The 12,886-nt window shown below is 48.7% G+C and overlaps 3 protein-coding genes across 3 annotated transcripts; 1 reads left to right on the forward strand and 2 right to left on the reverse strand.

The window, feature by feature from the left end:
- Positions 1–1,261: 1,261 nt before the first annotated feature.
- On the reverse strand, positions 1,262–1,917 carry BDR25DRAFT_175874 (acetyl-CoA synthetase-like protein; the record flags this gene model as incomplete). Its single annotated transcript, XM_033684170.1, has 2 exons — positions 1,262–1,344; positions 1,617–1,917. Coding segments are annotated over 2 exons (384 nt in total), but the record flags the coding sequence as incomplete, so codon positions are not given.
- A 2,185-nt stretch (positions 1,918–4,102) lies between these two features.
- Positions 4,103–4,587, reverse strand: BDR25DRAFT_301111 (uncharacterized protein). Its single transcript, XM_033689505.1, has one exon. The coding sequence runs from the start codon at positions 4,486–4,488 to the stop codon at positions 4,303–4,305; it is 186 nt and encodes a 61-aa protein (XP_033552289.1). The 5' UTR covers positions 4,489–4,587; the 3' UTR covers positions 4,103–4,302.
- A 2,133-nt stretch (positions 4,588–6,720) lies between these two features.
- BDR25DRAFT_279520 (canalicular multispecific organic anion transporter 1) lies at positions 6,721–12,262 on the forward strand (the record flags this gene model as incomplete). Its single annotated transcript, XM_033687760.1, has 15 exons — positions 6,721–6,945; positions 6,999–7,527; positions 7,584–7,810; positions 7,876–8,158; positions 8,219–8,452; positions 8,496–9,280; positions 9,348–9,510; positions 9,585–9,935; positions 10,043–10,166; positions 10,216–10,287; positions 10,336–10,451; positions 10,509–11,127; positions 11,192–11,272; positions 11,334–11,735; positions 11,834–12,262. 15 exons carry the CDS (start codon positions 6,721–6,723, stop codon positions 12,099–12,101), a joined length of 4,479 nt encoding a protein of 1,492 aa, XP_033552290.1. The 3' UTR covers positions 12,102–12,262.
- Positions 12,263–12,886: the final 624 nt, after the last annotated feature.

The raw sequence follows: 12,886 nt of genomic DNA on the forward strand, positions 1-12,886 counted from the left end.
GGCGATCCAGACCGATGGGACCATATATTCCGGAAGTCGTTTGTAAAGTCGAGCTCGGATATTCTCGATCTCAGAGTCTTGCACAGCCTTATCTGAGCCTTCTAAAAGAGCCAGCGGAATGCCTTGCGCTGAGAGTTGAGCAAGAGAGAGGACAGAGACAAGGCGTCCTTCACAATACCCACTTTTGGGAAGCATGACAAGTACATGCCTGATGGCAGGATCTATGTTAATGTTGTGTTCGATATCCAGTAATTCAATGCGTTGTCCGTGGTATTTCTAAGGGGTGGGTCAATATGTCATTCGCTAGTAGACTGCTTTGAATGTAACTTGCCACCTGGTTATCTTTTCGTCCCACATAGTTAAAACTACCGTCTAGATTCTGCACTACAAGGTCACCAGTGAGATATCCGCGGAATTGGTGATCCCTGGACCACTTGGGATCGTGAATGAAAGCCTGGGAAGTTCTCTTTTCATCGTTCAAATATCCACGAGCGATGATATGGCCCTCGATCAAGAGCTCTCCAACACATCCAATGGGCAATACTACGAGAAATTGTTAGTTATGGGAATTAGCCCCTGTAGTTCTAGCACACTTACGTTGGTGATAATTTTCAGGGTTCACAACCCATGCTCGGCAACTTATCGGGTACCCGATGTTCTTAGGATCATCGTTCGCGGTCATCCGAGAATGAATTACGGCGGCAACAGAGCACTCACTCGGGCCATATCCATTAATCAGATTAATCTGGGACCATGTCTCCAGATTTTTTCGAGACATCGCTTCTCCCATGAGTACAATTGTGGTCAGGCTTGGAACCATGCTAGGCTCAAGGAAACGCACAAACGTTGGAGTCAATTGGACCCAGTTGACCTGCATCTCGTTGATGACCTTGGCTACATCGTTGAGACGCGCTTGCTCATCAGGAATGCAAACAGTGCCGCCAATCATCAGGGGGGTAAGGAGTTCAATGATTGACGCATCGAACGAGTGTGCAGCGAACTGAAGGGCCCGAACCGGAATGTTTGAATCTAGTCGTAGAGCAGTAATATGGCCTTTGGCATTGGTACAGAAGTTTCCATGCTCGACCAACGTAAGTTTTGGTTTCCCAGTGGTTCCAGAGGTCGGGATGATGTACGCAGCATGGTGGCTTTCCGAGCGCGGTCCTGGATATTGAGTTGGGGGCGATAGCGATTCTAAGGACAGGCAGTCGACAGGAAAAGAGTTCTCAAAGACAGTCGTAAGAAAATCAACGTGTTTTCGCGAGCAGAGAAGAATATTTGCATTGGTGGACTCGACCAGATACTGGAGGCGTTGCTTTGGATTTGCAGGATCAAGTGGCAGGACTATACATGGTAAGGTCAGCTCGTGTTAACGTAAGCAAAGTTCTTGGCAGACTAGTATCCCTGCCACTGCATGGAGATTGTATGGGGAACAGTCACTCCATATTAGCACATATAACGGAAAATGATAAGGGTATCTCATATCAGATATTTGCATTCTGCTAAAATCCTCTGTGATTGCCGAAAGAGGTTTAACAGATTACCTTCACCCAGTTCAAGTTCCATGATATGGACCAGTATGCAGTAAGGATTTTGATGCTTGGATGAAGACTTACAAGCTCCGCCAGCATACAAGACTGAAAGCATGGCAACTAAATTCCATTTCGATTTCTCGAAAAAAAGAGGAACGATCACTTCAGGACCGACGCCTTGGTTAATGAGGTGGGAAGCAATGCGGGAGGCATGATCGTGCAGGTCTTGATACGACAGGGAACCGTCCCAGGATGCACATGCTTCGTTTTCCGAGCACCTCTGCATAGTCTCGCGAATGACCCCATGGATGGTCTGTTTGACTTGTTCCAGCGGCTTTTCGTTCCATTTCTCTAGCTGAAGCCTATTGCGGTGGCTCAGGAAATCAGTATTTCCAACCAGGGTCGCCGAAGAAGTGAGAATGTCGGAGAGTATCTTATCCATTGTGCCTGCGATATTCTTGGCGTGGCTCGTAGGTATCGAGGGATTTCGATATTCAAGGAAAATGCTAATTCCAGATGTAAGAACTTTAACTAGCAGACGGATAATGCACTATTGCTTGTTAGTTTGGTAAGAGGGGTGTAACGAGGGCCTACCTGTTCAGACATGGACGTATTGTGCGCTGTATTGAATGGTAGGCTCCCTTGCGAGCTTGCGAACTTTCCTCCAAAACGGATCAAAACGGAGGTATTGAACTTCTGCGTGCTGCACCCCACATCATCCACGGTACATTGACGACTTTGAGCAAGCTGAACAAGCTGTTCCAGAGTCATGTCTTCTCCAATGGATAGAGCCTCAAACATGTGAGCACTATCGTATTGAGCGCGCACATAGGACGCAATTCCTAAGTCCTCATATCCAAAGCAAACATCATTCGTGCCAGCGTAGCAGCGTAAGAGCAGCGCCCAGGATGCTCTAATAACAGCAGTGAGCGAATCGTTCCCTTTCTCATTCTCGAGAATGTCCTGCAGCAGCTGGCCATGCTGCAATTCAACTCGGACAGACAGGGGTCTTTTGGTCGCTGCCCCTATTGCCCCAGAGGCTGGGAAAATACAATTATTCATGGCACCTAACGTCGTAGCCATTATGATGGAGTACCGAGCTGTACGTCAGTAAAAATGTTGTGCTGAAGAATTCTTACCAAATAGCAGTTATGTTTCTTGAATAGGATCAACCGGCCTTCCGATAGCTTGCGGAATAAAGATTGGGACCAAAGGGATCTAGGTCCAACAAACTGAGCGGACTAATTGATGATCAGGTGAAAGTATAAGCTGATGTACTCGTCGAAGCTAACGAGTAGAAAGCTTAAAGGCAGATTCTAAAACTAGGTCAGCAAGAAAGGCCGTAACCCATAGCCCTCTATATGGGTCTCCTAGGGCAATCTCACATTCGGCACTAAGGAGTTACAACCCTCCTGGTGTGCTCTGAGTGGAAATGATATGCACAGCTTGGGAGATTGCGGCAGCAAAGATGGCTACTTAGACGTTCTATTACAGCTCCCGTATTCATGAGAAAGCAGCAAACTCTGCTAGTTCTTCCGAAATACTGGGGAGGTTACTCTATCCTAGTCTTTGCCTCTCAAACTGAGTTTCTGTGGTCCGCTCCTAAAAAATTGCCTTCTATGAAGTCATCGCCAACTGGCGGTTCTCTTAATGGTTGCGGACTCCGGTAGCAGTGCATATCGCATGCCCAAAGCTCTACGGGTAAAGGACTATCGTGGGGGAGCATGGAGAGGGAGTTGGATGAGTTGGTTGGCAAGCTAGGGGAGCTGCAGTAGAAACGACAGATCGGCATTGCTACTACACAGTATGTAGATGTCAGCCTACCGACCCTCTGTTGATCAGCCGTCGTAAATGCCGATCACGCTTCATGACCATGTCATGAATTTTGTCGAGGGCGTGAGGCTCCGTCGGGCGTTGCCGGCATTATGCCCGAAGAAGGCGGGAAGAAGCACAGTGGGTAGTAAATTAAAGTTAATTGAAGGCGTACATGCATCCAGCGTCGCCTCCAAAACTAGGTGTAGCGCTAAAGAGAGACGCAGTGGAGTTGTTGTGAGCCCAAATGATTGACACACTAGGGCCCGTGCGCCTGAGGGGCAAGGGTTGGAATTCGATTGGTTGGGAGATGCAGCCCACGTGACAGCAATCATTTCACCCAGGATCTCAGCCAAGCTGCCGATGCTAGCCCCAAGACATGCATCGCATGCGGACTGAACGCCTCCGTACGTTGTTAGAATCGCACAACGTCGATAGCTTCGCGTCAACCACCCAGTCGGTCAGCATGACAGCTGCCATAGGCCTCCGATTTCCTTGATCGTCATTTATTCGGAAGCATTCGGCGCCCGCTTCCACTTCCCCTTTCAAGCGCCCGCCCCATTCTCCGCACTCATCCTGCTGTGTCTCGTCCAGCCCCTGGTTTTTCTCCCTTCCGCCACGCCCCCAGGTCCCAATATTCGCAGGACCTTGCCACTACCTAGGAAGGTGCCGTTGCCATGCTGGCGGCTTCACGGGACCTCCGGACTGCCTATCCCTGGTCTCGACACCAGCGACTGCTCCATCAGACAGATCATCAGGTTGCTCTTTTCGGTGCCGACCGTGCACATCCCTCGCCAGGGCCTTGTCCAGAATCCGGCTTTCGAGGCCTCGTATTTCCGGCGCGCTGGTTCCGCTCCACAAATCAATCCCCGGCGAGAATTCTCTGAGATTCATGACCATACAACGTCCAACGCCAGTGTCGTTTGTCATTCCGCTCGCAATTGACACCAAGATGAGATCATCGTTGACTTGTTCTCAAATTACGGCTAGCCTTCGGCGTTTCATTCTGCAGCCTGCATCCACTGTGAAGCTCTTTCAGCCTGAAGAACAATGTTGAATTCCAAGCCCAAACCGGCGAGCCGTTCGATGATTTAGGACGGTCCCAGCACGCCACCAGCATCCACTTTCCTGATGTGTGGCGCATTGTGGGGTGCTTTGTCCTACTCGGAGTTTACCACTCCTAGAGGTGGTGATCCAGGTTTGAGGGACTCATTTTAGCCATATGAACGTGGCTTATTCTTAGATCTCCTCGATTGATTCTTCTCTGAAAAGTCTTCCTGTTGTGAAACCAGGACCAACGCACCATGGCGTCAAGAGATATACTTTTCAAACGTTAGGTTTTTCACACAAGCTGCCATTCTGTGAAGACGGCAAGAACAGCATTGCACTTAGGAGGTAGTCATAAGCTCTTCTGTTCATTCGTCATACTGATCTTGAACATGGAAATCAAGGCCGGCTTGGTGGACTCTATCCTACCATCCTGGGTCCACGAAACAACTCTATGGAGGCCTTTCAAGATCTCAATGTGTACAAAGGCCTATCCCCCACGGGTTTTCAAGTGAGTTGTCAAAGTTTAACTTAATGCCCACGTCAGAGCTGTACGTTTCATCACTCACCTGCCATGCAGGATATGCTGGACCGTTACATGTGGACGGTGCAGCCTATGGGACTCTCTTCCTTTCGAACATTGTGGACAGGGTTTTCAATTCCCGTTTGTAACCGTGCTTTGGGTTTCGCTCAATTTCCTTTACTGGATTTCCGGTTCCCTTCCTCGTAATCTCCGCCAATTCGTATCACAAATTGTTTTTCCTGCCTGCTCAAGCCATCCATCTTGGCTACAGTAGCTGCTTTACAATTCCGCTAGTGCGTTGCTCCTTCTTTCAGATCTTCAATCCAGTACTAACAGGATTCATTTTTCAGTTCAACGTCGATCTTTCCTTGGGTGCCACTGGCCCATCCTAATGGCCAACCCCAGTTTAGGTGGGTAGGCAACGAAGTTCTAAGCAAATGTTTAGAGAGTCCCACCATGAAACCAAATGGAAGTTGAGTTAACTTTGTTGCAGGCTAGTTCCTATCATTAAATATACACACAATCTGTTAAACCTGTTACTATGACGAAAGAGGGCTCCAAAGGGAAGCAAACCCCGACATGCTCCACATTATGTGATAAGATGCAGTAGATCTGTCACAGACATCACACCACAAGCTCCTTCCGATTCTTGCACTCAGCATGGTGCAATGCCAGACGCGGTCATCTGTACCAATGGCTTTAAAATTTTACCTTTCTGGACTTCACTATGACGATCGGTCTGTAGAATACGAGGTCAACTAGCGTGCAGCAGAATCATGAGAGTAAAGGCTGCGAGGGGACAACAGATGGCATCAGACCCCTATTCAGCAATGCAACCTCAATCTCGAATACCTCGATATTCCGACTTCGGTGGAAGGCTTCAACAGAGTTTTCGGAGTTTGGTGCTAGGAGCAAGGCCCTTGGGAGGTCTGGCTCGACGTGATCGACGGTCAAGAACGATGTTAGAAGCCCCATTATAGCCATCGGGCTGGCTGTGTGATCATAGCATAGGCGTTGAGTCTCGGGTTTGATGTTCAAACAGCAGCGCCGATCAGAAGATCAGTTAAAGGATGGCGTGACGGGAGCGCTTTCCAGCAATTAAGTCTGAAATCCACGTTCCTGAGCGGCTCCCCGCGAATCGGCACCTCTGCAGCATGGTAGATGTGGCTGCCGATCCTTACTACGAAAGCGGAAAAACATCATACGGGTCTGTATGAGCAATCAATTTGCGCTGGCCAACGGAAACCTGCCACCATACTTGTTTGTTCTCCACTAGGAGGCGGAATATACGGCACCCACTGCGCATTTGCCGTCGAGTCCCTTCCTGCACATACTTTTTCTTTACCAGGAATTGAAAAATCAGCTGGGCCAGCGGATTGTCTTTTTACCCTTGACTGGGACAAGGGGCAGCCAATCACTTGTGAGGTGGGCGATGCTTAGTGTTGCTCAATCCAGAACTACGAGCCATTACTTGTCTCGGACCGTTAGTGATATGCTCAAGCATCAGCTTTGACTCCTGTCCCCTTCGTCATGGTACGGCAATTTGTTTGTCTATTCATGGGATCATCGTCAGCATGATCCCGGTCGAAACTCTCCGTCTGGGTTTCCAGTTGCTTGCCACCGCCTCTGAGGTTGATGTGCCAGTTTTAATGCCATGCCAAAGGAGGATCGAACCAGCACCGGTTTAACAAGTCAGTCGGGGCATGCTTGAGTCCTAAATTGTGAACCCTCAAGTCCCATAATTACTCTATCTAATGCCCTGTGTGGAGCCTTCCAGAGAGGTAATTGATTTTCTCAGGGCCCCCGATGGCATCAAACTCTTCTCGATCTTGTGTCGCTGTCGACGACAGCTTCGGTCCATACGCCGGGGAGCAGTGTCGTGGAGGATTTGACTTCACCCTACTTTTCGAGGACACTATTTTCTGCATACTTCCCCTTATACTAGTTTTTTGTATGGCACCTTTCAGAATCTTCTATCTCAGGCGAAAACGTACCAAAGTCTCCAAGTCTCTACTCCTACCTACAAAGCTGGTACGTTGTCCCTCAAATAAAGTGTTGGCTCGTCGTTGACCGTGCTCTCCCAGTTGGCATGGTGCTTTCTCGCCGCTTTCGACCTCAGTCTCCTGATCCTCTGGCTTAAGCCGCTCACTAAAAGGACGAGTGCATCGGTAGCTTCAGCCATAATCAGCGTTGTAGGGGCACTTGTTCTCTGCCTCCTATCATACTTTGAACACCTGCGATCTGTTCAAACATCTTTTTTACTCAACGTATATCTCCTCGTTACCGTTGTTTTCGACGCTGCTCGCTCTCGAAGCTTCTCTCTGGATAATAACTTGGAGTCGATATCAGTCGTCTTCACCACACGAGTGGGAATCAAGGTTTTCTTGGCCATATTTGAAGCGAAAGGCAAGAGAAGTATTCTGCTTCCGGAGTATGCTGAAACTCCTCTGGAAGCCACTAGTGGGATCTACAGCCGAGCGTTCTTCTGGTGGCAAATCGGCCTATTTCGGCAAGGTTTCTCAAACACACTTTCGGTGGACAATCTCTTCCAATTGGATAAGCATTTGCGCTCCGGCTTCCTGCTGCAAGTAATTCAGTCTGCCTGGGAGGAGTGTATGTCACTCTTCGCCCTGTTCATGAGATTCTCGCTAACATTTCCCTATCGAAAGTGACCTCCAGGCAAACAAACTCTCTCTTCGCTTTGACGCTGAAAAAGCTCAAATGGCCTCTAATGGCCGTGGTTCCCCCAAGAGTCTGTTTGATTGCATTCAACTTCTGTCAGCCTTTTTTAATTCATAGGGCAATCGCCTATTCTCAGCAACCTGACATGAACCAAACTTCGAACATCGGCTATGGTTTGATCGGCGCATATGTTCTTGTATATGTTGGGATCGCGGTAAGCACGCCCCATCTTTGGATCAGCGCTGATCCACGCTGCCGGTGTCTCTAACGTTTGATAAGATTTCCACAGGACAATATCAGCATCTCACCTACAGGGCCATTACCATGATACGAGGCGGCATGATATCGATGTTGTACAAAAAGGCAATGGACATCGATCTGGCCGCCGCCGCAGATCCTGCCTCATCGCTTACGCTCATGAGCGCAGACGTCGAACGAATTGTTCAGGGTATGCAAACAGCGCATGAGATATGGGCCAACTTTTTGGAAGTAGGCCTGGCGATATACCTCCTTGAGCGACAACTAGGCGCTGCGTGTGCGATTCCTATCGCCGTTGCTGTTGGTAAGTGTATTCGTGAGTTCAAGTAGTCCAGGTGGTTGAGATATCTAACATACTCCGCAGTATCTCTTGTCGGCTCATTGGGTGCTACGAGCCTCGTTATGCAACGCCAAGCACTGTGGCTAGAGGCCATCGAAAGACGCATCGCCGCCACAAGTGCAATGCTTGGTTCAATGAAAGGCGTTAAAATGTGTGGCCTTACAGATATTCTACGAGATGATCTACAACACCTTCGTGTTGATGAGCTAGAGATCTCAAAGAAATTTCGTAAGCTTCTTATCTGGACGATGGGTTTTTGTAAGTTTGCCACAACTTTCTGTTCTGAGCTAATTAATTAAAGCCTACATTTCACCTATTGTGTCACCCATCCTCACCTTCGCTATGTTCTCTGTGATTGCACGCAACAGCAGCGGCCACACAACCCTCGATACATCAAAGGTGTTTACTTCACTGTCGCTATTTTCGCTGTTGTCGGAGCCTCTGGGCTCGCTCATCATGGCCCTTGCTGGATTCATGGGCGGTGTTGGATCATTCCAAAGAATACAAGACTTCCTATCGGCAGAGCCTAGGCATGATGCACGTAAGTTGCTATTATTACATAGCAGTATCGGTTCATCTTCGGATTTTGGGGATGGATCCGACAAGGGCTCGACTGAGTCACAGAAGAGCCGCGTCTCAATAGAAAACCGAGATCGTAGCTCCTCCAGCACCCAAGCAATTATCATTGAAAAGGGGTTCTTTGGGTGGGACAAGGAAAAGCACCCATTAGGCTGGCTACAGTCGATCAACATAATAGTCCCACGAGCCAAACTTACCATGGTCGTGGGTCCGGTAGGGTGTGGCAAGTCGACTCTTCTCAAGGCTGTTCTGGGTGAACTCCCGGTAATGGGAGGCCTCATCCAGCTCTCCTCCTTACGCATCGCATTATGCGATCAGACGCCATGGCACATTAACGGCACCGTGCAGCAAAGCATAGTGGGGGTGTCTGAGTTTGATCAACGATGGTATGCATCCGTAGTCCGTAGTTGCGCATTAGATGATGATCTATGCCAATTACCTGCTGGAGACCAGACCCAAATAGGAAGCAAGGGCATCGCTCTGAGTGGCGGACAGAGCCAGCGTATAGTGAGACACCCCAATATTAACCCCGCCTTTTACCCCCCTTAACATTACTAACATCGCACAACAACAGGCCCTGGCGAGAGCCGTTTACGCCCAGAAGGACATCATAATTCTCGATGATTGTCTTAGTGGCCTGGACACACAAACTGAAAACAAGGTCTGGCATAGCCTCTTCGGACGAGATGGCCTCCTCCGACGATGCCGATCCACTGTTCTCATCGCTTCATCATCCAGTAAGCACCTTAAGTCGTCAACTGCGTTTCTTCTTCACCGAGTCCAGTAACTAATCCACCGCTCAAACTTCCAGCCAAGCGCCTCCCTTACTGTGACCACATCGTAGCCCTTGATAGCAACGGGAGGATTGCAGAACAGGGTGGGTTTGATGCTCTCAACCGGTCTGGAGGCTACATCTCGAGCTTCGACTTGCCGCAGCCTGACTGGGATTTTATGCCTGAGAAGCACTTCTACGAAGCTCCCCCGAGATACACTGAGCATGCAACTTCCCAAAGGGTCACGGAGGATGACATCCAAGCCGAGGCCAATCGGCGCACTGGCGATACCGCCATCTACCTCTACTATGTTAGGTCTGTTGGGTGGATTCCGACGATTATTTTCATCGTTTCCATCACCATCTTCATCTTCGGTATCTCTTTTCCAAGTAAGTTGTCCTATCCCCTCAATTTTGAATATTATGTCTGCATTTGCTCTCATCAGTTTACTGGCCCGAACGTACATTTCCCCGACTACTAACACGCCTTCTACTAGCCATGTGGGTAAAGCTCTGGGCGAGCTACAATGTCCATTACCCTAACGGCCGGCTTGGCTACTATCTGGGGATATACTCCATGCTTGGTGGCATAGCTTTCATCTTCTTGATCGTTAGTTGCTGGTAGGTCTACCCTCTCCTTGAAGCGAATACCCTGCTAACTACGGTTGAGGCAACTGATCATAACAATGGTCCCTCGGTCTGGTGTCAATTTCCACTGGAAGCTCCTTACTACAGTACTCCAGTAAGCATATTTCTATCTCAATTTTGCGAGTTCCAGCTAACTTTCAAGCTCTCCAATGACGTTTTTCTCAACAACGGACACAGGCGTTACGCTCAACAGATTCAGTCAGGATCTCCAGCTGATTGATATGGAGCTTCCAGTCTCAGCTCTAAATACGTTCGCAAGTAAGAGGCCAATCCATGCCATTTAACACCTGAATTGCGCTAAAGCGAAATTTCAAGCTTTCGTCCTTTGTATCGGACAAATGACTCTCATCGCCATCGCATCTCCCTTCGCCGCAATCTCTTTCCCAGTCGTCTTTGTCAGCCTCTACCTAATCCAGAAATTCTACCTTCGCACGTCGCGCCAATTGCGGTTTCTAGACCTCGAAACCAAATCCCCTCTCTACACCCAGTTCACCGAGATACTTTCGGGATTAGCTACAGTGCGTGCATTCGGATGGCAATCTTTCCTCGAAGAGAAAGCGCGCGACTTACTTGATCGCAGCCAGCGCCCCTTCTATCTTCTGTTTGCCGTCCAGCGCTGGCTTACACTCGTCCTAGATCTTGTAGTCGCGGTCATGGCTGTATTACTTATCATTCTCGTCGTTACGCTTCGGGGTAAACTTAGTGCTGGCTATGTTGGTGTTGCGTTGTTGAACGTCATCCTCTTCTCCCAAAGTGTCAAGCTTCTCATCTCATTTTGGACGCAGTTGGAGACTCATATCGGAAGCGTCGCAAGGATCAAGACTTTCACTACGGATACCATGAGCGAGGATTTAGAGGGAGAGGATCAGATTCCTCCCCCGAATTGGCCTAGCGAAGGAAGGATCGAGTTCAGGAATATTAGTGCTTGTTATCAGTAAGTGCGGATCGCTCGCTCCTAGCACATTTCGTGGGCAAACCCGCTGATAGGGGTGGCCAAGTTCTTACGAGCCTGTCATTAAGAAGTTCTCTCTTTCCATTAAACCGGGAGAAAAGGTTGCTATCGTAGGTCGCACAGGAAGGTAAGCCCCCAACTTCTCCCGTCCTGTCTGCCATCCTTCCAAATACTAACAACATATACAGTGGCAAATCCTCCCTCGTCCTGACCCTTTTCCGCATGCTTGACCTCTCCGCCGGTAGTATTCATATCGACTCTATTCATTTGCACCACCTCCCTCGCCAGACTATTCGCACGCGACTCATTGGCCTGCCTCAAGATGCCTATCTACTTCCCGGATCAGTCCGCCTTAACGCCGATCCACCCAAACAAAGCACTGATAAGGCTATCATGCAGGCGTTAAAGGACGTGCAACTCTGGGATATCGTGGTGAGTAAAGGGGATGAGAGTAAGTATGCTCACCCGCTGGATGTAGAGGTCGAAGATTTGCATTTCAGCCATGGGCAGAGACAGTTATTCTGTCTAGCAAGGGCAATTTTAAAGCGGGACAAGGGGAATGTAGTTGTGCTTGATGAAGCTACGAGCAGGTATGTCCAGCGTTATTCCTTCCTCCCATTAGTGGGCTATCACGAGCCCTCGTACATCCCGATTGCAGTTAATTCCAACACTAACGCCTTCTCCTAAGTGTCGACGCTCAAACAGACTCGCACATTCAAAAACTCCTCCGCTCAAAATTCACCTCTCACACTATCATCGCCGTCGCTCACAAACTCGAAACAATCCTCGACTTCGACAAGGTCGCAGTCATGCACCACGGCCAGCTCGTCGAATATGGTGAACCATATAAGCTACTTGACATCGAAGGTAGTTGGTTTAAGGGACTATATGAAGACGTTACTAAGGTGGGAGAGGATGGCTCGGCAATTGGTGACGTTATTAGCGTCGCGCATTGATGCCGGCGTTGGAGGGGAGTGAGTGGAAATATTTTCGATTCGTTATCGTTCTGTTCTTTCTTTGCATTTTTTGTTGCAAAATATATGCAGTCGCTAGCTTACACTCGCTTTCTTCGCATGCTGCTTTCTTTGGCAAGTACATGGACATAAGTTGATAGCCTAGTGGATGACGATAGGATTGTACGCGCATGTTTCCTAGCGTAATATAGCAATGCACAGTTGATATACGCTTTAATTAGTGAGCCCACACACGTACCTGTCCAACAAATTTTAGAAAGCTACCTTTTCAACATCCTACACCATCTTACCAATCTACTTACCAAGCGACCGCTCAGCCAACGATCTCAACTATTACCCCCTTCCCTCCACTATCGGGCTCGGCCTTAGAATTTCGCAGTAAGCACCCACTTCCTTCAAGTCCTCTTCCATCTCCCTTAATATGCCTGAATCAATCGCCGCAGCAATAACCAAACTGCCCTAAATCCAGCGCCGCCATCAGCAATGCTTCCAATACCCCTAACAACGGAACAACCATCGCCAGCCATGCCAGTGCAGCACATATCCCTACCGCAAGGGATCTCCTTTTTTTGAATTTCCAATGGGCACATCAATTGGCATCCGGGTTTTTACTCCCACAGCTTTCAAGAGATCCATAAATCCCATATCTCTAGTTTTTATTGCTGATAGACATACTTCATATCGAGGATTTTATTCTTACTGCAACTGGGAGAGTAATGTTGACTCCAACTGCGAAATCCAGGTTTGTGGAGATTACTGATTCTATT

This window comes from Lindgomyces ingoldianus, assembly GCF_010093535.1.
Source record: "Lindgomyces ingoldianus strain ATCC 200398 unplaced genomic scaffold BDR25scaffold_5, whole genome shotgun sequence".
Classification (NCBI taxonomy): domain Eukaryota; kingdom Fungi; phylum Ascomycota; class Dothideomycetes; order Pleosporales; family Lindgomycetaceae; genus Lindgomyces; species Lindgomyces ingoldianus.